Source organism: Cricetulus griseus, chromosome 2 (genome assembly GCF_003668045.3).
Source record: "Cricetulus griseus strain 17A/GY chromosome 2, alternate assembly CriGri-PICRH-1.0, whole genome shotgun sequence".
Classification (NCBI taxonomy): domain Eukaryota; kingdom Metazoa; phylum Chordata; class Mammalia; order Rodentia; family Cricetidae; genus Cricetulus; species Cricetulus griseus.
Window position 1 is genome coordinate 31,654,920 of NC_048595.1, and position 27,301 is coordinate 31,682,220.

Here is a 27,301-nt window from a genome sequence, read left to right on the forward strand (position 1 = left end):
AGCAAGTTTGTTCCTAATTTGAACTAATAAAAAAAATTACAAAAAACCCCTGAGGTTCAGTTAATGAAACAACTAGCCTTGTCAATGTTACAGAGAGAAAAATACAAGAACTCTTCTTGATGCAGGGCATCATACCCATTACCGAATAAATCAGAGCATGCATTTACCCTATGACTTAGCAGTTCGAACCATAACTCCAGGGAGGTTCTTGCACATGTATATCAGCATACATGTGAAAATGCTCATAGTAGTATTATTTTTTAATAACAGACAAGTTAAAATGATCCAAATGTGCACTATTAGTAAAATGGATTTAGGCTGGGTAATAGCTCACTGGCATAGCATGTGCTATGAGCATCATGAATCATGGGCTTAATCTACAGCACACACACACATTAAAAAAAGGAAGGGATAATACATTATATGCTGTGTAAGCTAAGAATGGTGGCTCACATCTATAACACAAGTACTTGGGAAGCCACAGCAGGTACTGTGGTGAGTTCAAGGTCAGCCTGAGTTACAGAATTAGACTCTGTTTCAAAAAAAGTTATGAAGATATCAGGTCCCAGAGTGTGGTCTGGAGATTTATAGGGAGACTGCTTAGTTAGTAGAGTGCTTGCTGCCTAAACATGAGGATATGAGTTTGATCTCTGGAATGTCAAAAGCTAGGCATGTTGGTATACGCTTGTTATCACAGTGTTGAGGAGATAGAAACAGATGAATCCATGGAGCTGGCTGATACTAGGTTAATCAGATAAGCCCTAGGCCAGTAAGAGAACTTGTTTCTAAAAACTAAGACAGTGCCAGAAGAGGAATGGTACCCAAGTTTGTCCTCTGGCCTCCAAACTCCTATGCACACATGTAATTGCTTTCCTGTACACATGAACATGCAGAGATACAAAAAGAAAAAAAATAAAGGAAAATCCTTTTTGAGAGTCTATAAAGTCCAAATTGTTTCTAATGGTGATCAGTATTATTTTCCCTTTTCACATTCATTCTTTCATGGTGGACTTTTCCAGAGGCTACTCTCTGTGGGCTTCATTGTTCTGAGAGGTAACAAAGTGTGTACTTGTGTATATTTTTCTTGAACTATTTACTCATTATTAAATACTTTTTAAAAAACAGCTTTCTGGGGGACAGAAAGATTGTGTAGTGGTTAAGAGCACTGGATGATCTTCCAGAGGACTTAGATTTGATTCTTAGCATCTATGTAGCAGCTCACAATTATAAGTTACTCCAATTCCAGGGGGTCCAATGCCATCTTCTGGCCTGTGGACATGAGGCACGTATGTGATGCACAGACATACATGCATGCAAAACATCACAAACATAAGAACAAAATAGAAACATCTTTCCTTTGCATATAAATACACACATGCTGGGTGGTGGTGGCGCACGCCTTTAGTCCCAGCACTCGGGAGGCAGAGGCAGGCGGATCTCTGTGAGTTTGAGGCCAGTCTGGTCTCCAGAGCAAGTGCCAGGATAGGCTCCAAAGCTACACAGAGAAACCCTGTCTTGAAAAACCAAAAATAAATAAATAAATAAATAAATACACACATGTTTAATGCACATTGCTTGATGAGTTTGGATACATGCACATATTTACAGTACCACAATCAAGGTGAAAAACATAGTCATCATCTCTAAAAGTTTTCTTATGTCTGTGAGTTTCTTCTGTATGTGTATGATAAGAACATTTAGCATGGTATTTGAAAGAAAATGGCCCCCAAAGGGAGTGACACTGTTAGGAGATGTGACCTTGTTGGAGAAGTGTGTCACTGTGAGGGTGAGCTTTGAGGTCTCTTTTGCTCAAGCTTCCCTCAGTGTGACTTTTAATCAACTTCCTGTTGCCTGCAGGATGTAGCACTCAGCTCCAGCACCATGTCTACCTGCACACTACTATGCTACCTACCATGATGATAATGGACTGATCCTTTGAAATTGTAAGCTACCACCTCAATTAAATGTTTTCCTTGTAAAAGTTGCTGTGGTCATGGTGTCTCCTTACAGCAATAAAAACCCTAAGACACATGAGAACTACATTTCTAACAAAATCTTAAGCATAGAGTATATATAGCCATTATGTTGTATAGTAGGTCTCTGGAACTTACCAAACATCACTGAAACTTTATACCCAGTGAGTAACAACTCAGCATTATTCTCTCACTTACACTTTGGCAACTGCCATTCTAGTTGTTTCTATACATTTGGCTACTTTAGATACTTCATATGAGTATTATTATCCTTTTATGTTTGGCTTATTTCACTTAGCAAAAAGCCCTCTGGGTTTTTCCACATATGTTATAAATGGTATTCATATTTATATTCTTATCCATTCTTTTTCTCTCTTCCCTCATCTTAGTTTTTTTCCTCCATTTTTAATTTAAATTAGAAACAAGACTGTTTTACATGTCAATCCCAGTTCCCTCTCCCTCCCATCCTCCCCTGCCTCCCACTAACACCCTTCCTATCCCATACCATAGTCTTTCAACATCGAGTTTCACTGTCTGCATACACCATAATTTCTCAATCTGTTTATCTGCTCATAAATACCTGGTTTGTTTCCATGGATTGCATTCTTGTTCCTGTTTTAAAAAGTTTGATTTGGGGCTGGAGAGACAGCTTAGCAGCTAGAAAACACTGGTTGCTCTTCCATAAGACCTGTTGGAAATTGTCCCAGCAATAACAGAGCAATTCACAGCTGTTAAAACTCTAGTCCCAAGGGATCCAAACCCTATCCTGGCCTCCTTGGGCATCAGGAACACACACGGTGCAGACATAAATGCAGGCAAAACATTCACATACATAAAATAAAACAAATAGATTGGAAAAATATATTTTAAAAGATGCATGTTTTAATTTCTACTATAGTGATGTGAAGACATAAGTCACACAAAATTTCTTTGAAGTGTTTAAAAATGTATTTGATAGTTGATCAAGTCTATTTGATGATATTTAGGATCATTCAGAAGACAAATGTCTATGTGTGTCTATGATGGTATTTCTAGAGTTTTAAGGAGATGGGAAGACCTACCTCAAATGTAGGTGGTACCATTCCATGGGCTGGGATCTTAGACCAAATAAAAACTAGACAGCAGAAAACCAGTGGAGTACCAGCATTCATTTCTCTCTGCTTTCTGACTGCTAATACAACGAACCTCACATTCTTGCCAAAAGCTAGAAGGACTACTGTGTCCTCAAATTGTGAGGCAAGAGAAACACTCCCTTCCTTGAGTTGCTTTTGTCAGGTATTTGGTCACAACAACAGGAAAAGTAACACCATATAAATATCTACAAAACAAGCCGAGTGGTGGTAGCACACGCCTTTAATCCCAGCACTCGGGAGGCAGAGGCAGGTGGATCTCTGTGAGTTAGAGGCTAACCTGGTCTACAAAGTGAGTTCCAGATCAGCCTCCAAAGCCACAGAGAAACTCAGTCTTGAAAAAAACCAAGAAAAAAATATTACAAAACAGCCCAGCACATATCAACAGCAATACTCTGAGAAAGTTCTAACACATTTGCATAGAAAGAACTTAATTCTCATTAAATTCAGCATTCTACTTATTTTATACATTAGCCTGAGTAATTAAATAAGCCAAATGGCCTCACTTTAAACTGATTATTATGAGTCCCAAGACAGTGATAGCCCATGAACCTATGTAGGGCAGGGAAGTAATGAATCACTTTGGAATTGCTGCTGTCACCTGACAAACAAGGTTCTTATTTGGTACCTAATACATGGATATAGAATAGAAATGAAGCCAGATAACAAAAGAACATTCTTCTGTGTCAGCTCTTTCCAGCAATCTAATAGCTTGCTTCTCTTTTTCCCTGAAGGCTAAGCACAGTGTAGTGTACAACTACGAACTGAGGAAGAAGTTGCCTTCACTGGACTAAAAGATCTAGAAGAAAAAAAACAAACAATTCTATTGGACAGTTCTTGAAAACCAGGTTATTCATGTCTTTTGTGAGCAACAATGAGATGAGGCTTCAGGAGAATTTAATAGCTTAATAACTAAGCTATCCTGAGGGAAGAGCTGGAGGTTCTTCCTATTAGGAAGCCCTGATCTGCCTTGCCACATTCTAACTTAATTATCCTGGTTAAAAAAAGAAAGAAAAGATGGCATTAAGGGACCAGGGGTCTAATTGTAGTTCTGTCCCTTATGATGTGACCTTGAATTTGTCATTTAAGCACAATCTTTTCTCACTTTTCTAGATGTAAATGATTAACCAATTTAATGCTTGTCTTATTTCAGAGAAAGATGAAGGACATGAATACAATCCAACACATTTTGGTGTACTAAGGTGGGAAGAATTCACCCCCTAATCAACAATACTTAAGTTCTTATACACTTGGGGTTCCACTTGGCCTTCATGACAATCTTGTAAGACTGACAGGCCCTTCTCTAACAAATGAGGAAAGCAAGCTTCATCAAAGTTAAACTGGTAGAACTGGGTATGATTCCAGTCTTTAATAGTGTCATGTAGCCTGGAAGAAAGAAATCTCTCTGTGAATAAATGGGAGAGAGCTGGTAAGCTCCAGCATTCACCTCTCTGCTCCTGACTGCTAAGGCAGTGGAGCTCACACTCCAATCAACAGCTAGAACTGTTCTCATCATCACACCTTCCTCAAGGAAGCCCCAGGAGCAGCAATTCATCTGCTAATTAACTCCACCATACCAACTTTTGAGAATAGGATCTACATGGGAAAACAAAACAAAACAAAAACCAGTATGACTGACTCTAAAGGAGCACAGTCTCCAGAGGACTGGTAGAATTTTGCCTAACAATATGGTGGGTGTGGAAGATACAAGGTGGCCTGGACATCTAGATGAGAAAGTAATGGGATTACTGGAAGAAGGATGGGGCCATGCTCCAAGAACTCGTGAGTACATTACAGGAAGCTTTCACTTACTAAACAGAGGACAGTCTGAACATCTAAACAGATGAGAGTAACAAATTATAGCTAGTTAAATAAGAACCCATGAGTTCACACTATATAACTAAATAACTATTAAATAGGGAAGTGGGAAAGCTCTTATTGACTAATTCAGGTTAATGAACTGACTATAGTAATGTTATCCTATCCTAACTTTATTTTGTGCCTGCATGGCCACTTCTCAGACTTCTACCCCTAACATCCACATTTGCCTTGGTAACTCTTCTGGGACTGTCCATGATCTTGACCTTGGCCCAAATGTTTTATGTAGTATCTGGAAAATACCAGTGAGCTTTACAAAAAAATTAGCTGCTACTAGCTGCCTACCCCCAAATCCCTCCCCTAACCCCCACTTCAAACACTGATGTAACTGGGGATTTGTCTTAAAAATGCCATACCTCTTGAGTTTGGGTACCAAGAGGCTTTTCAGAGGTATGAGCCAACTCTTGGTCTGCCCATTAATAAAAGATCTAAAATTTTATTGCCTTAATTAGTGTGGTTGTCAATAACTTTCTTGTTGGGATCATCTTAGGTAATGAATATGAATAAAATGAGAAAATTAAAAATTAGGAAATAATTAAATGATTGATTCAAGCAATAGATGCTCAAACTATAGGATGAAGATTTGATGAAAAATGAGATATTTGGGGAAAAGACAAATATTGCATATTCTTTCTCATATGTGGCATTCAGATTTAAACCTAGGTTTAAAATACAATAATATATACACATGAAAATGTCATAGTGGAATCTACTATTCTGCATGCTAACTAAAAATTAAGAAAAAGTAATGAAAAAGAAAAGCAGGACATTTATAATCTCTAAGTATTTTCTCATAAAATATCAAGGAAAAATATTCTGTGGTAAAGAAACCTGGAAGACAAGCCTCAACCACATAAGTAAAGTTACTATATATAGTAATGAAATGGAGATATCAAGAAAAAAATAGGCACTATATATTAAGAGGCTGATGCAACACTAATTTGGGGGGAATCTTGGTTCAAGATGTAGGAAAATCTTTTTATTTCTGCTGTAAATTTTTTGTTAAGGTAGAATTATGTTAAAAGATTTTTATTTTGAAAATACACTACTATTGAGAGTATCAAGAGAAATAGATGAACATGTGAGGAGCAGAAAAAGAAAACAGAGCTTGGTCTACTCAGTTAACCAGAAAACTCCTAAGATGAAAAGAACAGACATTATTCAAACCAGCAAAATTATAGGAATCTGGGAATACCTCTCAGCAATAATCTTAAATGTCTTAATTCTTCACTTAAGAGATTCAGGCTAGCTGACTGAAGTAAAAACAAGGTCCAAACTCTTTGTTGTCTGCATGAAACATACCTTATTGGAAAAGACATACACAGATTGAAAGTGAAGTAATGTACCAAGTCAATCAGTTTGAAAGTAACAAAAAGTGTTAACATACTTCATGAAAATTGCTGAATTTACTTTTCCTAAGTATTGTTGTGTAACAGTTTCCTCAGAGACTGAAATACTCCCCCTACCAGGAAACTTTTTAAGCAGGGTGCACAACAACTCAAAATAGTTTCAGGAAGTCTCTGAAACTGACCAGATTCAAGATTCACTAGGCTCATCCCTCCCAGAATAAACAGCAGACTGCTGAGTTACCCTTAAAGGAGCCAAGCCATAAAGAAGATGCTCAGACAAACCAAACTGCAAAGACTCTGAGACTAGACCTGATGCCTGGAAGAGGTTTAAACCATCTGAGTCACTTGGAAAGGATACTCTCCAATCTGTTGGCCTGTCTGTAGGATGTGAAGTGTGCTTCAGGTTTGGGCTATGGCCCATGCTGGGGTGGGCTCTGGAGATGCTGCTCTCTTTGAGTCATTTCTGCTCCTGTAACCCTCACTCATATTCCTGTAAATAACCCCAATAAAACTCAATGGTTCTCCAAGCTGGACTTTAGTCGTATCTGTACTTGGGATTATTGTGGGTTCCCTATCTGGAGTGAGTAGACCTGTGTGTTGCTTCTCTCTAGGAGAAGTCTTATTACACAAGTATCATATCTGCTCAAATGATACCTTTTAGTGAAATTTTCCATGACCATCTTATATAAAACAAACCTCCATGCTTTCATTTTCCAAACCCATGGAAAGAGTTATTTACCATTCTCCTTTATCTTGTTTTTTTTTTTTCAGAAAAATTATTAGTATCTGTTTATTTCTTTTCTCTTTTCGTCTTTTGTGGTGCTAGGGATTTAACCCAGGACTTCACATAAACTAGCAAACACTATACAACTGAAGTGTATCTTTAGCCTCTTGCTTATTTATTTATATTCTGAGGAATATAACTTACTAAGGACAATACTATTAACTGTACTTTCTAAAACTGTAATTTACCTATTGTAGGTGTTAGTTGTATCAGCTATAATATAAAATCCAGTATTTCATTGCAGGATTTTGCTGATGTTGACTTCTTTTTTCAGTATTTTTGTTTTGTTTTGGGTTTTTGAGACAGAGTTTCTCTGTGTAGCTCTGGCTGTCTTGGAACTCAGTCTGTTCAAACTCAAGAGATCTTCGTGCCTCTGCCTCAGAGTGCTGGGATTAAAGGTGTGTGCTACTACCACCTGGCTAGTGCTTTTTAAAAAATGTTCTTAAAAGTTAATCTACAGTACATAGTTGCTAAAGCATTAGGCACAAGCTTTGGATAGAGTACATGCATTCTCCTTCTTAGGGAATATGCTTGAGCTTTAAGTCACAATTCCAGATAATACCTGTTTCTGAATAATAGCATACATATAAAAATAGTAGAAAATTGCTTAAAAAGCAAACAAAAACCCCAGTTCCTTCTGGTTTACAATAATTGTAGTTAAAGAGCATTGTATCTGTATGCTACATAATGCTGACCTCTTAGATTCTTGGATCTGTGTTTCCATATAAAAACATGATGGAAGCAGGCAAAATGTCACTTAGATACTATTTTCTGGTCGGTTTTAATAGAAAGATTCTTGGTGAAACATGAGAGATACATTTTAAAAATAAGAATATTTGGTCTGCATACAGCCAAGGTTCTTAAAAATATTCTGCTTCTTTGACAGTCTTGTACTTTTGTGACCCTAACTTAAGTCTCTAATATTTGGCATAGAAAAAGATGCCTAAATGTGTTTAACATATCACTATTTAAAAAGAAAACATGGAACATAAAACTGAAGGAAGATAAGGAATTAAACAGGCCTATATATAATAATAAAGGACTTTAGGATTCTATTACTTTCTACATTTTTCTAAATAATCCTTAGTTAGCAGTCATAGCTGTTCCAAAGAAGAAGTTACCTTTAGTTTTATTTTTCTCTATGGAAACAACAAAGCATATAGAATTAGAAACAGATTAATAAAATGTAAAACAATCGTGTGTGTGTGTGTGTGTGTGTGTGTGTGTGTGTGTGTGTGTGTGTAATGGGAACAACAACTGAAGTAGGGAGAAGCTGTCTGACTTAGAACTGTGTCTTATCCACCTAGGCATAGTGATTTAGAAGCTATGTTCTCTCTCCCCTTTGTTCAGGGTGGCTGGGCTCTGCTCTGTGTTACCAGCTGGGCTTATGCCAAAGCTAACAAGCTAACACTCTTGTTATTCTGAACCTTAGTTTTCTTAATAAACCCTGACTGCCTGATGCTTCCAACTAGCTAACCCTTCAGCACCCCATGTCCTACTCCTTTTTATACTGCTGACTCTCATCCATGTGGTCTGGGGAGAGGACATTTGCAACTACAATAACTCCACATTTTCCTAGAGCCTTCCAAGTGGGAAAGTAGAAAGATAATTAAAATCACACTTCAAAAGCCTCAATTACCAAAACTCAAAGGTATGACAGACTTAGCTGACCAAAGTTAAAAGTAAAAAGAGCAACCCAGAAAGAAGAGGGTTGTATCTTCTCAGATAGACTGCTAACATGTTTGGCCAAGTTCATCCAGGCTACTCTGAGAGGTACCATGACAGAACACTGTGATGAAGCATCTGTTGATCAGCCACTTTTCTTAGCCTAAGAATAATATTTTTTAAAAATGTGGAGCTAAGGAATCACAACCCAGGTCTTTTTACATGCTAAGCTAGTGTCTATGAAACTCTATCTCCAACCTCAAGACAATAAATTTTAATTGTTATAATCACACTCTTGCCTTCTCATCATGTGGTCATCATAACCTCTTGTTTGTCATTGCTTTAGGAGTTTTCTGAATTCGTGTGTTCTTGGTATATACACATGCTTACATTTTTCTTCTGGTCAGTCACTATTAAGACACGGAAATGCTCATTTATAACTGTAATATTTCCTCCCAAATTATCTAGGGGACTGAGTGGAAATTTCCTAACACAAATATTTTATTGTTGATTTCCTAAGACTAATTTATTTGAGGGAACACATCTAAGTACTAAGACCAGGCAGCTGTAAGCTCTCAGCCTAGATGGGACAGCTGTACCACCTCTCCTCTAGAGCTCAGGAAACATCTCCAAAGATGGGATAGAAAGAAAGCAAAAGCCTGAGAATGGGAAGGAGTGATGTGAAATGCTGATCTTTGGACATGACATGGCTGCTGTACACATGAATTCATAGCTGCTGTAGTTACCTACACAAGATCTGCACAAAATCAACCTACTTAAAAATTCCAGTATGGAGCAGGGAGGGTATCCTAAGTGCCATCCCTAGCTGAGGAACTGTTATTAGCTGATGGCTACCAGGAAAGAGTCTTTTGATTGCCCCAGGAGTATGTCTACTGCTTGATTCCCTATGCTTATGCATATACAAACAGTACTATTGGACTCAGTGTGTTAACTAAGTAGATGAACAAACAAATATAAAAGGAGGACATGACATTGGGAGGGAGATATGACTGAGGGTCCATGAAAGAGTTAGAGCGGGGAAGTAACAAGTGCATAGGATCAGGATACACTATATACATTTATGAACTATTTAATAAAATAAAAATTTAAAAAGTAGAGGGGTCTTAAAAGTCAGTATGCACTGATCCTGGTCCATGGTACAATAAAAGTTTGTCAATCAATCCTCCATGGCTTCTATGTATTTCCAAGAAAATAGCAGTTATGATCAACTCTGTGAATGGCTTAAATCACACCTTCCTTTTGAAAGATACCAATACATATAACAAAACCTGCTATCATTCTCAAGCATCTGGGCATCAGCAAGGGCAAAACCTGGTGACTGCCAACACTGAGGGGCAGCTTAAGGTATTTGGAAGAGAGGCATGGAGCCCAGGTTCTTTACTTCATAATACAGTGAGTACTACATCTCATTTCCTATATTTCTATTTGTGCCCATAAGTAAGCAATCAAGAGAGGACTATTTATGGAACAAATTGCACAAATCTCACATCAAAAAATATTTTTTTCCTGACCAAAATTGAATACTTCTAGACTGAATGTGTAACTTCCTTTTAATTGGAATGCCTGGGCATTTTAATTTAGTTATAACTAGATAGTACGCCATTTATTATGGTGCTTTGCATCTACAAACTCACCTTTTCATTTCAAATTTTAATTTGCCTTTAGGGTGGACATTCTCTACAGCCCCCTCTGGGCCTCACACTGCTAATAAGAGATGCGCTACACATGTTGGGGAGATGTATAAAGGTCAAGGTCAAAGTGATGACAAAGGTCATCACTAGGTGTGATGAGATCACAAGGTCAAAGTTAGAATACTGACATATTGCATGTTTTGTGGGAACTGAAGGAGGAAATAGTATATTAGTTCAGGGAAACAGTGGAGACAGCTAGTTTATTAGCTATGATGTGCCATGTGTCAGACCATAAAAGGTAAGGGATAAAAAGAGAAAAAGAGAAAAGCAACTGTTCTCATCCAGTGTATAAAAGAATTTACTTTAATAATTAACCAAGATTCACCTACCCTCCCCCTTTCTTTTTTTCTTTTTGGCATGGCTACCAAATGCTTCCTTAAGAGACCCAGAGGAGCATCCTAGTTATCAGAAGTTTCCTGCAGAGACCATGTCTCAGAATCCGAAAGTGACTATAGCACTGTGAGGTGGTTTGAATAAGAATGGCTCCCATAGGCTCATATATTTGAATGCTTACTCACCAGGGAGTGGCACTGTTTGAAAGGATTAGAAGGATTAGGAGGTGTGGCCTTATTAGAGGTAGTGTGTACCTGGGAATGGGTTTTCAGGTTTCAAAAGCCCTGCCAGGCCTAGTCTGTCTCTGTCTCTGTCTCTTTCTCCCTCCCTTTCCTCCACACCCCCCTCTCTGCCTACCAGTCAGGGGATCAGGATGTAGCTAGTTCTTAGCTACTTCCCCAGAACCACATCTTCCTGCTACTATTCTCCCTGCTGCCATGCTCCTTGCCATAATGATAATGGACTAAGCCACTGAAAACTGTAAGCAAGCCCCCAATTAAATTCTTTCTTTTATAAGAGTTGCCTTGGTCTTGTGTCTCTTCACAGTAATAAAACAGTGACTAAGACACATTGTTTGCTATTTAGTTTTACAAAAACAACAGAGAAAATACTTTATAGAAGAAAAAAGTAAGAGACATTCTGATGGATTGATCTGTAAACATTCAACTGCTTACCATCCAGATGAGGGTAGTAGTACATCTAACCAAAGCATTGAGTCATATTTTTAAGGTTTCTCTTTGCATAGTGAAACCTGTCATGTTACAGGCAGAACAGGTGAAATGAAGATGGAAGAAGCCTGGCTAACCATATATAGCAGCAGGTGTGCTCAAGGATGGTGGACAATCCCAATTAACAGAATAATGTGTGGAAGAAGCCATGATAGCAATACTCTGGATTTATTAAATAAAAATATGAATATCATGTAGGATGTATCTGTTTTCTTCATCTTATAAAAGAACTTAAGAAGCCAAGCTATACTGAAACTGGCATCAAATCAAGCAAGGGGAAGTTAAATGACTTATGATGACTGAAGGCCTGATTAGCATCACAGTATGCCAAGTGGTATGAATTCTTTCTTTTACTTTTTGCATTTAGAAATAAAGCATGCACTATTTTAGTTTTGAGTTGGTTAAAACTGATTAAACTGAAAAACTAAATAAAAGGCTTTGCTTTTTGTTTGGTTGGAACCTCCACTTCACCCCTGCATTGTCTGGAAAGCCCCATCCACATCTCTTGCTCTTTCTCCAAACCAGAGAGTCTCTGAACAAAGGAAAGGCACCAAAAAAAAAAAAAAAAAAAAAAAAAAAAAAAAAAAAAAAAAAAAAAAAAAAGACCAGTTCCATATTCTTGGCGGATACAGCAGCTTCCTCCCCTGAAGTTGCCAGCTGCTCAAGTCCACACCTAAAGCGCTCAGCTTTTGGCAATACTTGGGCACAAACCCAGTTTGTGGCAGATATGTCATCAGCCCTTGCCTACAGCCTATAAAGTCTCCCTGCTTTTGTTTGTGGGTGCATCTTCTCAAGCCTTAATCTCTGGGACTGGAGAACTTGCCCTGGAGCTGCTTTGCTCAAATAAACCTGTTGTTATACTTTATAAATTCAGCTTGATCTGATTTACTGCATCAGTGGAGAAACTTATTATGGGGTGGAGGTGGGGCAGCAGAAAAACTATTACCCTGAATCAGTTGGTTACATGGTAGCCACAGTTATGAGTTTAGTAGTTAATAGGCATATGCCTGACTTTGTAAAGGAGAGAAGAAGAGGTGGTAAACAGCATGTAGGATTCTCTTTACACAGGCAGAGTTGAGCAGTAGGTGAACTAACTCTCTGGAATTAAGTAGGGGACAAAGTCATGAGTCACTCGATACTTGCTCCCAAGATCATTAGTACATGGTACTTTTAAAGACTAAGGCTCTTCAAAGCCCTAGTTAAACCTTCTTCATTCAGGATGATTTGTTCAAAGACAAAACAGGTTTGTGATATCACTGAGCCTAGACCCTATTTTAGAACCTACTGTTAGTATAAACACTGTCTCTTTGCAATTTCCTGCCAGGACCTAAAAGGCCAAATCTAGGATCTCAAATGAAGCTTTGAAAAAGTATGGGCCTCAATTTTCATCAGAGAGGCTTCACATAGCTACTGAAGGAAACAGATGTGGAGACCCACAACCAAACCTTGAAGGAACCGGCTTCCCTTTTGGCAGCCATAACAGCCGAACACGTGCTTGCCATAAACCTGCCTTGGTCACTTAGAGGTCAGATGCCTGTCGTGTGACAAGGAACCCATCAGAAGTTAGTCACTAGAAAGTCAGATGCCTGCCTCGAGACAAGGAACCAATCAGAAGTTAGCTGGTGGCGCTATGCTTTACGACCCTGGGTGTGCTTTACGGACGAGCGCACGACAATGACGTAGAGAGCATAGCAACCACCCTGGGAGGGCCTATGGGCCATAACAACCAGTTGACCAATCAACACAGGGCAAGCCCTCCAAGCCTGGAAGCACACCAATCGTGAGCCTGTGCGTAAGCCTGTGCGTACCCCTAGACACTCCCCTTACGCTGCCCTATAAGATCTTTTGGGAGACCCAAGGAGCCGTCTTTTCTAGCCGTCCGCCATGGCAGGTGGGTAAAAGACCCGAGCTAACATGGGGTTAGTTCGTTAAATTACAATAAAGCCTCGTGCAGTTTGCAGCAAGCTCTCGAATCCGCCTGGTGATTGGGGTGACCGCGAACCTGGCCTGAGACCCCGGATACTTGAGTTTTCGGGGGTCTAACACCTTAGGCAGATTTCTGGTAATCCTGTGGAAGAAGAGGAGGAAGGAGCCAGAGGGGTCAAGGACAACACAGGAAAACCCACAGAATTAACTAACCTGAGCTCATGGGGCTCACAGTGAGTGAACAGCCAACTAGAGAGCTTGCATAGGACTGGCCTAGGCTCTCTGCATATATGTTACAGTTGTATAGCTTGGTCTTCTTGTGGGACTCCTAACTTTAGAGGCTGTCTCTGACTCTTTTACCTGATTTTGAGACCCTTTTCCTCATACTGGGTTGCCTCATCCAGCCTTAATAAGAGGGGAGGTACGTCTTACTGCAACCTGATATGCCATCGCTGGCTGATACACAAGGAAGGCCTGCCTGCCCTTTCCTGAAGAGAAATGAGGAGTGGGTGGGGGAGGGGGACAGGAGGTTGTGGGGACAGACTGGGAGGGGAAACTGTGATTGGTCTGGGAAAAATTAATTAATTATTTAATAATTAAAAAAAAGAAAAGTACAAGCCTGTGGAGGAGAACTGAGTATAGGGTGACGTGGGCTGATGTGTAAGGGCAGTGTAGCTCAGTATACTGGCCTGACAGTTGTTTCTCCTCACATATCACATACCAAGTCACTTCAAGCTTTAGTTTTTTCATAAGTAAAATGTATCTGAAAATAATTATGCCTAATTTAGAGCTACAGGGAAACAATATATGTGAAAGAAAATTAAGTATTACTTTTTCTTACCATAACAAGAAGCATTCCTATCTGACTTTGAATTTTTAAACATTTGCATACTAATGACCAGAAGGTAGGGAAGATGGAGGAGACATTGTAATCAGAAGGGAAACAAACAGGCTTACACACAGGAAACATCTTGTTTTCTGAGAGACCGCATAATCAAATCACATTCCTTCCACATGTGTCACCTGCTTCCTTGTCAGGGCAGGAAGCTCCCTAATCCTCTCACTTTGGGACCTACTGAGGCAGGAGGGAGGAGACAGAAGCAAGAGAAATGGCAACGCTGGAAATGCTGTGGAAGGTCTCTGCCCTCTCTGTCATTGAAAGTCTATGGCTTTCTGAAAGTCACCTAAGAGCAGACATCAGATAGCCCACTCCCCTGGAAGCACCAACCATACAGTGAGTCATGCATCAGCATGATGCAGTCAGAAGCAGGTATGTGGCTAGCAGTAGCTGGATACAGCCTCTCAGCTACTCTGGCTCTGTGGCCTGCCAGGCTGGTCTAGATTTTCCAGTAACAGAACAGAACTTTCAAGGCAAGGTATGAAATCAGTCTACTCCTGAACAAAACATGGAGAAAAGAGCTTGTCTGGTTTTAGCCGTAAGTAAACAACCTCAGCATCACTAATTGAAACCAACCATCCTCATCTCACTTAACACAACTGTATGGTATAGCTGTGCTGTAACACCATCAGCAATTCACTCCTGTTTTGTTGTCAAATAATATCTTTTTAAGTGGATATACTGAATTTTATTTACCGGTTCCTTGGCTGGTGAGTATTAAAGTTGTTTCAACTTTTGAGCTATAATAAACAGTGCTGCCAAAACACCCATGTTTTATAGGGATGTGTTTTCTGTTTGGGGGAGGGTATATACCTATGAGTGGAAATTCTGGGTCATACAGTAAATATATCCAGCTGTTGTAACTTCCAAACTGTTTTCTAATGTGTTTGCAGCATTTTACCACCTTACCAGCAATGTATGGAGAGTCCAGTTGTTCTATATCTTCTATAATACTTATCACTATCCATGTTTTGATTGCAGCTGTATCAATGGGTATGAAGTGGTATCGTACTGATTCAATTAGCATTTCCCTAATGACATGATGTTAAGCACCTTTCCAAGGCCTTATTGGCCATTTGCATATATTCTCTGGAGAAATATCTACCCAAATAATTTGCCTGTTTATAAGTTAGCATACACAGGAAGCAATAGGTTTCAGTACACCATTTTTACACATGTATTAATTATACTTTGTTCTTATTCACTTTCCTCCCCTACAGTACTCCCACATATCCTCTTGCTGGTTTTCTTGACCCTGCTAGAGAGTTATACCTTCTCTTTTAATGTTGCATGTATTACATTACTGCAATTTTCCCTTATTTCTTCCCCTCAAGAACTTTTCCTTACCTCCGACCTACACACACACACCCACACCCACAAACACAAATCCAGAGTCCACAGATAAAATATGAGTATTTATCTTTCTGAGTCTGGTTTATTTTGTTTAACATTATAAGTCCCAGTTGTATCAATTTTTCTACAAATATCATCATTTCATTTTTTATTATGGAGGAATAAAATTCCATAGTATGTGTGTATGTGTATAATTACACATATATATGTATATATATATTTTTTCTCCTTATCCATCCATTTGTTAATGGACATCTTGCCTATTTTAAAATTATATTATTTATGTTTTCTATAGCTGAGCTATAAGTATTCCTTTACATTCTAGAAAGTGATTTCAAACAATAATTCAAATATCTTCACTCCTTGTAGGCATATCTGACCAGTGGCCTGGCTGCATGTATCCCAAGGTATCTATATTTTCAGACAACAATTTGAAAACATTGACCTCCCTATGCTGTTCTCAAATTAATTTAGAACAAAGCCCCAAACTGCCACTCTGGCTTACAAAGCCTTGTATGATTAGGCCGATGCCTGCCTCTGCAGCACCTAGTAATATCACCTTCTCCCTCAGCCTACATGCTCCTTACATCTTCACTCTGTTCATGCATGTTAATGGCATGGTGTCAGTGGTTCTGTCTGCATGTTTGTACTCCCTTTTCCTAGATGTCTCCTTCTTATCCCTCAGGTTTCAATTTAAATAGCAATTTTACAGACAAATTTTCCTGAAAAGAAATTCTGAGTAAAGAAGTTCCTTTTCCCCAAAGAAACTTTGGGGGGTGACAGACCTAGTCACTATTTTGATTATGGTAATGGTACCATGGATACATATTTATGTTAAAACTTTTTCAAAAGGTACATTTAAAATATGACCTTCTTTGTATGCGTTGACGATTGAGCCAGGACCTCGCTTATGCTACTGCACTATTCTACTACTGAACTAGCGATATCTCTAGCCACTGAAATGATCTTATCACATTATTTTATTATAAATATTTATGTCCGGCTCACATCACTGAAACAGAAGGGCCATGGAAGTGGGAAGACTGTCCATTTGTGTCACTGCTAAATCCTCAGCTTGGTTTCTAGTTAGGCATTAAATAAATAACTTGGTTAATTAATGAATGCGTTCCATAAATGTTTAGAAAAGAAATTCTGAGACAATAGGGTAATTTTCTATTCTTTTAGACTCATTGGTATGCTTTAGACTTAAGAGAATGGGGTTATTATTTTTGTTGCTAAGAGTATCTGTTTCAAAATCTCTCTTGGATATGATGAACCAGCCTGCCTCCATCTTGGGCTTGAAAGCTACCTTACAGTAAAGACAAACTAGGCTGATTCCTGTTTCTGATTAAATCTTGTTTCTTAAGGATGGGGCTCTGCCTCACCTGTAACCTTAACTGCAAATGGTTCTGTACTGTCTGTTCCAGGAAATGGTAACCATGTCTTTGTTTCAGAAAATTGTTTATAACCATCTTGTAACCCTACTTTTTTTCCCCAAAAAGTTGTCATGAGTACCTTGCAACCATGTCTTTATTTCAAGAGGTTGCTATGACCAACTTGTTATGCGTATGTTCTGCTTCTGTAACCTGCCTATTTGCCTGCCAAATCTCCTATTTGGAAATCTCTGACTCCTGAACTATAAAAACCCTTATCTTCCCCATGTCCAATGCTGATCTTTTGAACTCTGCCTTAGGGAGAGATAGCCCAAGTGCAGGAATAAAAATAAGCTTGCTTTAATTAATTTGGCCATGTGGTCTTTTTCCTCACATCTGTGGGATTAACAGATGATCCTCACCATCATCACTAGAAATATTTATGTTTTAGCCAGGCATTGGTGGCCCACACCTTTAATCCCAGCAGAGGCAGAGGCAGAGGCAGAGGCAGAGGCAGGCAGATCTCTGTGAGTTTGAAGCCAGTCTGGTCTACAGAGCAAGTACCAGGACAGGCTCCAAGGCAATACAGAAAAACCCTGTCTCAAAACAAAACAAAACAAAACAAAACATCCAAAAATCCCCCCAAAACCAAAAGAAATATTATTTATGTTTCATTTAGTTTGGCACTATATTCACCCATTTGTAGTGGTTAATTTTATAGTAATAGTATTATAATAATGGTGATACAGTACAGCAATAGTCTAATATATCATGTATAATACAGTAACGATAACACAGCATATAGCTGTGTTATATAATAGTCACAGAAACGCAATAGAAACTGTCTTAGAGTTTACTATTTTCAAGACATGAGCATTTTGTCCATGTGATTTCATTTATTCCCCCCCCCCAATTTTCTGAAGTAGGTGTTCCCTTAGACGTGGGAATTCGAGGTTTAGAGAGGTTAATTAACTGCTGTTGAAGGACAGAGTTACAGCCTACCCTCAATGGCTTTATATCAAAGACTCTACTTTGTCCATCCTGTTCAGTATTTTTAAAATGTTCATCAACAGTGTTACCCAGTTCATTATACAACTCTCAAGGCTTGGGGAAGACATTTGTACTGAGAATGACACTTCCAAACTTTGAAATGGGTTAGGGGCAAAACTAGAAGTTGCCTGAGAATAAGTTGGGATATTTAGAAGAGAGAATATTTTACTTTATCCCAAATTTCACGTCTAGATTAATTTGATTTTATTTCTGAACTGTTAGTGGTTATTCTCTGGCAGCCCTGGGTTTGTACCTAAGGAGCCAGCCCTGATTCTTCCCCTTCCTATAGTGAAGTATGTTAGTAAAGACACATTGACCACACCAACCTGGGGGATTTCTCACACATTTAAGCTCTGATTTTAGAGAACTACAGGGGCTCTTTACCTTTGGTGCCAGGTGGCTGCAGGTTATCTCCAGTCAAAGAACACCAGCCCACAGGAAAGATGTCCCGGGAATCAAAGCGGCACCAGTAGTCAAATGCCCCTCTCCACCCATCAAAAGTGACAAGCACCTCTGAGCCTCGAACTTCTCCAATAGTGGCCGGGCAAATGAAATGAGGGTTCTTTCTGTCTACAGCTTCTAACTTCATTCCCATTTTGAAGAAGTTGTGGGAAGGTGATGGTGGCTCCTAGATGAGAAACAGAAACAGATCGACCTCTAGTTTGTAAGGAAGCTACATAGATCAAGCTTCAAATGCATTCATTGTCCACTCTATTCTTTTCTCCTAGTAAACGAATACCTGGTTTGAAGTGTCCTATACCTTATCATTCTTCAGCATTATTTTGAGTTGTTCTTTCTCTTTCATCTTTCAAATGAATTAACCAGCTTTTCAAGTTAGACAGAAAAACCTTATTTGGATCTCGACTGGAACTACAATGCATTTATGGATTGATTTGAAAAGAAATAAACCTTTACTACTGATAACATTAAACTTTATCTATGAACATGATAGCCTTTTCCATTTAAAACATCTTTAATATAGATTTCTCCTCTATACAAATTTTAAATCTCCTTTATAAATATATTATGCTTTAATTTTTTATTGCATTCATTTAGTGTATGGATATGTGTGGGGTGTATACGCTGTAGCACACATGCAGTTAAAACACAACTTATGGGGGTTCTACCACATGGGTCCCAGGGATAAGACTTGTATTGTCAGACTTAGTAGCTAGCCCTCTTACCCACTGAGCCATCTTGCCAGTTCCTCATGCTTTTTTACTAACATTTTTTCTAGACATATTAATATTCCATTTTAAACATGAATGGTATTTAAAATTTTTTTATCAAACTATTAGTTTCTATAAAGTAGGAATGAATGATGCTTTAAAAGTTGACCAATGATACTCACTGATTGATATGAATCTCTGCCTGCTTTATTATCAGTCACTGAGAGATACACATGGAAATATTTCCTACTGAAAAACAGGTTTTCCAGTTTTGTTGTGTGTTGTAGAATGGGGCCCTTCAGAGCAGCTGCATCTGCTTACAACAGACCAGCACTAGTAGCTCGTTGATATTCCCTCAGAGAAGGAGGGCAGAGGAAGGGTCACTGGACCCTCTCCTGTATTTCCCAGTCTTTATGCAATTCTGCCATGACTACACACAGTCTTAGGGTCTAGTGAGGTACTAGAGTACATAGGCTGTGGGAGTTTATCTGGAGAGAGGAGCTCCACCTACTTATGCAGCTAAGGGGAAACTATCATCTATACTGGATGAAGAAGACTTTCCAGTGCAGCTGCTGTGAGGTCACTTACGTTTCCATAAGCAGAACCTCATTGTGCTCTGGAATATGCCCAATGAATCCACTGAACTCCTAGGATGAACTTTGCTTTGTCATTGGGCCTTATAAGGAGAGGCTAAACCGTGCTTACATCTTCCTAGGGTAAGAATTTCCACACCTCCACTGATTACCATTTTTTTTTCCTTCATGTATTCTGAGGCTATTTTCATGGAGCAATGTACTATGATTGTGTTGTTTTCTTGGTGAACTGTACCTTTTAATCATCACCTAGTGACTTATTTAATGCTTTTTAATATCAGTATCTCTGTCTGATGTAAGTATACTTTATATCAATTTTATCCTGATAAAGTTTGTCTGATACTATCTTTTCTGTTTTCTCTTTATGTATAATATAGGGTTTTACTATGTATCCATGGCTGGCCTGGAGCTTGCTATATAGACTAGGCTATCTTTGAATGCAGAGAGATCCACCCACCTCTGCCTCTACCTCCCAAGTGTGGAATTAAAGGCATGTGCCACCATGTAGCTCTATCAATATTTTTATGTTATTACGCTTAAGTACTGTCTGTTACAAATGGTTATGTTGTAATTAAAAATTTCTCATGATAACTAAAGTATCAGAATATTTATTTACTTATTTGTGAGAGGAGATCTTCATATGTTTCACAGTTTGACCCAAAAGCCTCAATGGATTTTCCCATTTCAGCCTCCTGAAATCTTGAACAGCATACAAACAAGGTGCCACTAAGCCCATCTATATTTATTACAGATATCTTACTGTCAATGTTTCTATTTAGTTTAATTTAGGACTCTTTTACTTTTTAAAAATTAACTAAGTTTTCTTATTTTCCCTTTGTTTTTACTGAGAAGTTAAACATTCTATTTATAACTGTTTGGTGGATCCCTTAAGATTTTAACTGTATAGCTGATACACAAATTCTTAAACATCTTTATTGAAATTTCTCCCCCTTTCCTCCTTTACTGATTCAGATGTTATTCTATTATAATTGTTTCGTGGATTCCCTTAAGTGTTTAACTCTATAGATGACAAAATCTAAACCATCTTTCTAGTCCTAGACAATGGACTGAGATAAGTAATTAATTCCTATATTGCCTTTACTCCTGATTACTTTGATTATTATAATTAGGGTATATAGCAATCTACATGTTAACAAACCTATTTCCTCACCAATTCTTCTTAGACTTCATTCTTACTTTGTGGTTCAATTGCTTTCTTACTGAAACATACTTAATGGCTATGCTAGGCTCTACCTGCACTGGTTTGTTTGATAGTCTGATTTCCACCTCCATTCTGAAATGACAGTGTAGCTAGATGTCAACTCCAAGGTAGATGACTTAGTACTTTGACACACAGTCTATTGCCTTTCGTTTGGACTGCTGCTGTGGAGAAATGTGATGTAGCTAACGTAACCAGATCTTCTGTTTTGACCTTAGTTTCCTACAGTTAAAATGCTGCCTTATTCTTATAATATATATTTATTATATTACACATGCTGGAAAACTTATGATCTTTTCAACTACTACTCCCTTTTCACTCTTTATTACTAGTATTCCTGGGTATCATCATCTCTATTTATGAACCCTCCTTATAGTCTCCTTTTTTTTTCTCCTCAGCATGTATTTCCATTTCTTTATCATTTTATAGTCTGAGGGGGAACTCCTTATATATTACATATTTTAGTGGATGTCTTTTAAGCTACATATGTGCTATTAATCTTTAATATCAAATGTTTAAAATTTCTCAGTTTTATTCAGATGTTTAGTTTGGTTCTTTTAAAAATGTGGCATTTAAAAATGGCGTTTTGAGCCAGTGAGATGTTTCAGTGGTTAAAGACACTTGCTGACAAGCCTGATTATTCAAGTCCCATCTGCAACCCAAGTTTCATTCCCAGAACCCAAAGAGTGGAAGGAGGGAACCCACTCCTGTAAGTTGTCCTCTGACCTCCATATATGTATGCTATGGCATTTATCCCTCCCACAAAATAAAATAAAAATACAAATATTAAATTAAAAAGTAAATGTTTTGTATTTCTTCTAGTTCTTTAGCATTTTCAAATACTTAGGTGATACCCTGTAGCTGATATCTGTATTGTCTGAAACTACTTGGGGTGTGTGATGTTTGTTATATCTCTATCATGTGAAGTTCCTAGACAATCCAACCACAAAGAAGACTATTTAATCAGAGATGGCTGCACCCCACTCCTTCCCAGAGTTTCTTCTTTAGAAATGTCATCATAGTTTTCATTAAGGGCTAAAACACAAGGGATCTTGCCAGGCCAGATCTACTTTCTTCCTTGCATGGGTTCAAATGTCAATTTATGTTTCACCAGAATTCTACAAAGTAAGATTGGCAGAGCCCCCAAGACAGCTATGCATTTAGCACATATGGTTAACACTGTTTGTTGTTTTTCTAACTTTCTAGAAAGCTTCATAAAGCACAGAAGAGAGTTTTGTTGGCTCTTCCCTATATGCCCCCTTCTCATTGAAAGAGGTTTCAAGTAGCCCAATATCTTATATTTGGAAACCAGAATATTCTCATGATTTAGATTTAACTGGCAACACAGGCAAACCTAACTCAGTCATCTCTACAGTAATTCCCACCTCACTGGAGAAGTTAACTACCAGCAGGCTGACACTCTCTCCTCAAGGCATAGAAAGAACACAGGTTACCCATCCCTGTTCTGTTCCTTAATAGCTTTGTGATTCTGAGCAAGTTCCTTACTCAGAAGCATGCATTCTGGGGGCTGGAGAGCTGGCTCAGTAGGTAAGAGCACTGGCTACTCTTGCAGAGGACCCAAGTTTGGCTTCCAGTACCCACATGGTGGTTCACAACCATCCATAATTCCAGTTCCAGGGAATCTGACATCCTCTTCTGGCCTTCATGGGCACCAGGCATGCATGTGGTACAAATGCATTAATACAGGCAAAACACCCATACACACAGATACATATATAAATGCAATTAAAAACTTTAATTTCGTTAATGTAAGTTAGGTGTGGATATCAAAGGTGATAATATGTATAAGGCTACAAACATATTACAGATAATTAGAACAGACTATACAACTCTGTAAGAATTACTCCTTTAGGTTTGTATTATACTTCATAGTTCTAATGAATACATCTTGATTTCTTAAGAACCCTGTAAGGCAGACAGCGTTCACTCTGCAGATAAAGTCAGAAAAGATCGTATTAGATTAGCTTGTTATTGGCAGCTAGAACCCCCAAGCCAGAAATCCTGTCTTTTTTTTTTTTTTTTTAGTTTTTCAAGACAGGGTTTCTCTGTGGCTTTGGAGGCTGTCCTGGAACTAGCTCTTGTAGACCAGGCTGGTCTCAAACTCACAGAGATCCATCTGCCTCTGCCTCCTGAGTGCTGGGATTAAAGGCGTGCGCCACCATCTCCCGGCTTCCTGTCTCATTCTTACAGTCTAACATAATTCTCTGAAGATAACACCTGCTTCATAGATTTTTAAATCTTCTACTGAACTAGTTTCTGAGAAGCACTCTCAATGACATAGAAATAGAGATGGCAGAGGCTCAGTAATTGCAAAAAGGCAAGTATTTGACTCTTTTTTGTTTTTGTTGCCAGGGTTTCTCCATGTAGTCCTGGCTGTTTTGGAACTGGATCTATAGACCAGGCTGGGATTAGACCAAGTGCTGGGATTAAAGGTGTGCAACACCACTGCCTGGCTGATTATTTGAGTTTAAGAAGCTTGCAGATGGCAATAGCTAAAGGACAGTATACCTTATGGAAAATTTTGATGGGGGCCATCTCTGCTCCATTTAGTGTCTTCAAAAGGAACATGGGCCAAGAAGAGGCATTCAGCCGAAATCCTGCAATAAATATAATGGAGAATGGTTAAAAAAAATGTCCCCAAAGGGCAAGGTGATACCAAATTCTCCCTCTGGAATATACCTATTCCTGTCACACCTATGTTGTGACAGTCACAGAACTATAGGCCCTAGGAAAGGGCTTAAAAACTGAACAAGAGAAATGGCTCATTAGATAGATGTAGGAAAGGAGGCCCATTGGAGGGAATGTAAATTTATCCTAAGTAATACAGAAAGTAAGTAATACAACAGGATCTCCAAACCAATGTTTTGACTTTGAGACAAATATTACCATAATTCCTCAATTACTTCCTGCATAAATCCAAGACAGATATAAGATAGGATGAACAAATACTTGGAAGCGATCTAAACAGTAGATTATAAAATTGGATTTTTAATAGTCAAGAAAAAAAAAGTCGACTAAGTCAGCTTTACAGGTCTAATACACAAGTCAACCACTATAAATTATGCTATTTTCCCGTGGCTCTCTCTGAAGACAGTCACACATGCACACATACTTTTTGACTTTCTTGTCTTCTTAAATAACTGAGAACAATGAATGATGAAACTGAAGATCATTCTACCCCAAATTATTTATTTTCCCCTAAAGTAAGAAGCCTAAAAATTTAATTGTCCATTGAAATCCACAAAGTCAATGATAATATAGTATCGAATTAGTGGGTTGTGAAAATTAAGATCATTATTAAATTTGGTCTTCTGATTTGATCCTCAAGTCCTCCTTTCAATTTGGCTTCAACTCTCTATCCTGAAATGGGTTTAAAACTGTCTCCCAACCTCGGCCTTCTCATCATAGTCAGTCAATGCTGAACATATGGAGCTAACAACAGAAAGTACAGGTGAGTGTGAAGCTCTGTGCCAATCACTTTCCTCTAATTGCTGAATCCTTAAGATAGCCTCAAAGCATAGGGGAGAAAAGAAAATGAAAGTTAAGAAGGTACTATACCTCAATGATTTACATTTTCTGCCCCAATCTGACTCTGCTAAGTCAACCTTCTTAAGATGAAGCAGGCTCTTGAGAGAGCTCATCCCTATCTACAACAACAATAGCATGGTGGGATTTTATCACTTAATCTAAAGCAGCCATCTCTGACTTTTTTGGTTGCTTAGCCTGTTTTCTCTTTTGAAAAACAAAACAGAACAAAACAATATTCTTCATGATTTGGTGGCGATCTCAATCAGGTTGCTCTATCTACTTGACCACAGGGTAGAAAATAATGTCATGTTAGAGCATCAGGCTCATTTAGGTAAAAATTTTATATGTAAATGTGGGCCAATTATTTTGCGTCATTAAAAGTATGCTAAGAGGGGTCATAGCTGTAAGAATATGTATAAATTCAGCATTGCTGCATGGAAAACATACCCAAATAAGACCAATGTAGGCCTGGAATGAAGGGAACTACAGAATTTAAAACAATTCAGACACAATACCGGATAATTTCTTGGCCTCCTTGGCTATGATTAAATAATTCTTGCCTCCCTTTTTTCCTTCTCTAATCTGGCTTGAGCTAGGTTTTTGACTACTATACTTGCTTTGATCATAGTTTTTGTTTGTTTGTTTGTTTTAAATCAAAATCATCCAGAAATTCAGGACTGAGGTGTGTGTGTGTGTGTGTGTGTGTGTGTGTGAGAGAGAGAGAGAGAGAGAGAGAGAGAGAGGGGGGGAGGGAAGGAGGGAGGAAGGGAGGATGGAGGCATCTCAATCAGATGCCTGCACAATTAGGAAATTCAGGTTTCATGCCCTCAATTTCTAGTGACTAGAGTGTCCAGCCAGGTAATTCAATTCCACTTTAAAAGGGTCACTGAGAGTCTCCCATTTCATTCGGAACTTGTACTGAATGTATTATCCACTTTACATGCCATTTCTTACTTAACTTTCAAAATGATACCATAAGGCAGATACAATTACCTGCAGTTTATAGAAGATGGAATGGAGATAGAGTAGTAGGTTGTCCAATGTCACATTAGTGTGGTGGGGGACAGATTTCTATATAGTGATTGTTTATCCCTGTATTTTTTTTTTAAAGATTTATTTATTGTGTACAGTGTTCTGCCTGCATGTATGCCTGCTTTCCAGAAGAGGGCACCAGATCTCATTACAGATGGCTGTGAGCCACCATGTGGTTGCTGGGAATTGAACTCAGGAACTCTGGAAGAGTGGCCAATGCTCTTAACTGCTGAGCCATCTCTCCAGCCCTTATCCCTATATCTTATAGTTATTTGTTTATTACCTCCTGAGTATAGTGTTACTATACTCAGGGGGTAGAAGGGCAACATACACGTTAACAAGGCAATAGTAAGGAGTCTTATTCCATTGCATCCAAGGTGATGTGGATTTCTTTCCCCATCCAAATTCAAGAGAATAGGTAATTTGTTTAGTGTTCTTGGAAGTCATAGATCTGAGTTTTACAATGAAAATGGGCTTGGATGTAAATTATTCAAAGATTTCATATTGCAGAAGACAAAGCTAAAGAGAAGGCAAGAAACCCTTCATAGCCACTCAAGCTGCTCTGCCCTGAGCTTCATATTCTCATATCCAACTGCCCTTTTTCAGTAACTGCTGGGTGCATAAAAGGGGTCACAATGAGTAAGTCCAATATAGCACTCTTTTAAAAAAAACTATTTATTTATTTATTTATTTATTTATTTATTATGTATAGTGTTTTCCCTGCATAGTATGCCTGCAAGCCAGAATAGGGCATGAGATCTCATTACAGATGGTTGTGAGACACCATGTGGTTGATGGGAATTGAACTCAGCACCTCTGGAAGAACAGCTGATGCTCTTAACCTCTGAGCCATCCCTCCAGCCCCTAATATAGCACTCTTAATATTTCTATCCCCTGTATACTACTTTATTAGGAGCTCATGAAGCATTGTACAAGAGGGAATACAAAGAAATAGCCTAGTAGTGGTGGTGCACATCTTTAATCCCAGCACTCAGGAGGCAGAGGTAGGTAGATCTCTGAGTTCAAGGCCAGCCTGGTCTAAAAAGCATGTTCCAGGACAGCTAGAGCTACATAGAGAAACCTGGTCCCAAATGATGGATGAGGAAGAGGAAGAAGAGGAGGAAGAGGAGAAGGAAGAGTAAGAAAAAGAAATGAGCCAGAGGAAGGGGTAGAGTGTTGTGGAACACTGTCTTCTGGGCACAGCATGAACACTATACTCAGGATCTCAGCTGTGACTACTTACACAAAAATACACAAGATTGGCCCATCACTATCCTGTTATAGAATGGGAAGAGGTTCATGAAGCTTTACCCCTCTTTGAAGATCTATAAGCAGTTAATGGTTGCTGGGGGCAGTATTTTCCTTTAGTGGTGTAGCCACTGGTAAGGTACTTATCTGCCTATAAATAATCCTGTACCTACACAACCCAATGAGACTATTTGTGTCACCAAATAAATAAATAAATAAAGACATTAAAATAGGAGGACTAGTTAGGAAGAAAAAGAGGATGAGTAGTTATGGGAGGAGTACAAGAGACGGTAATAAGAGGTAAATATAATAAAAATAAATTAAATGTGTGCATGAAAG

General features: G+C 38.6%; 1 protein-coding gene across 9 annotated transcripts in view; it reads right to left on the reverse strand.

Annotated features, from left to right (window-relative positions):
• The window catches only part of Scmh1 (Scm polycomb group protein homolog 1), a 155,055-nt gene that overhangs the window by 39,061 nt on the left and 88,693 nt on the right, over positions 1-27,301 (reverse strand). For all 9 annotated transcript variants that reach the window (XM_027399136.2, XM_035439656.1, XM_027399131.2 and 6 more), the window contains 2 exons: positions 23,663-23,751; positions 18,537-18,780 (listed from right to left, as the gene is read on the reverse strand). In XM_027399136.2, the coding sequence (XP_027254937.1) occupies positions 18,537-18,780; positions 23,663-23,751 (333 nt within the window). The remainder of the gene's footprint in view (positions 1-18,536; positions 18,781-23,662; positions 23,752-27,301) is intronic.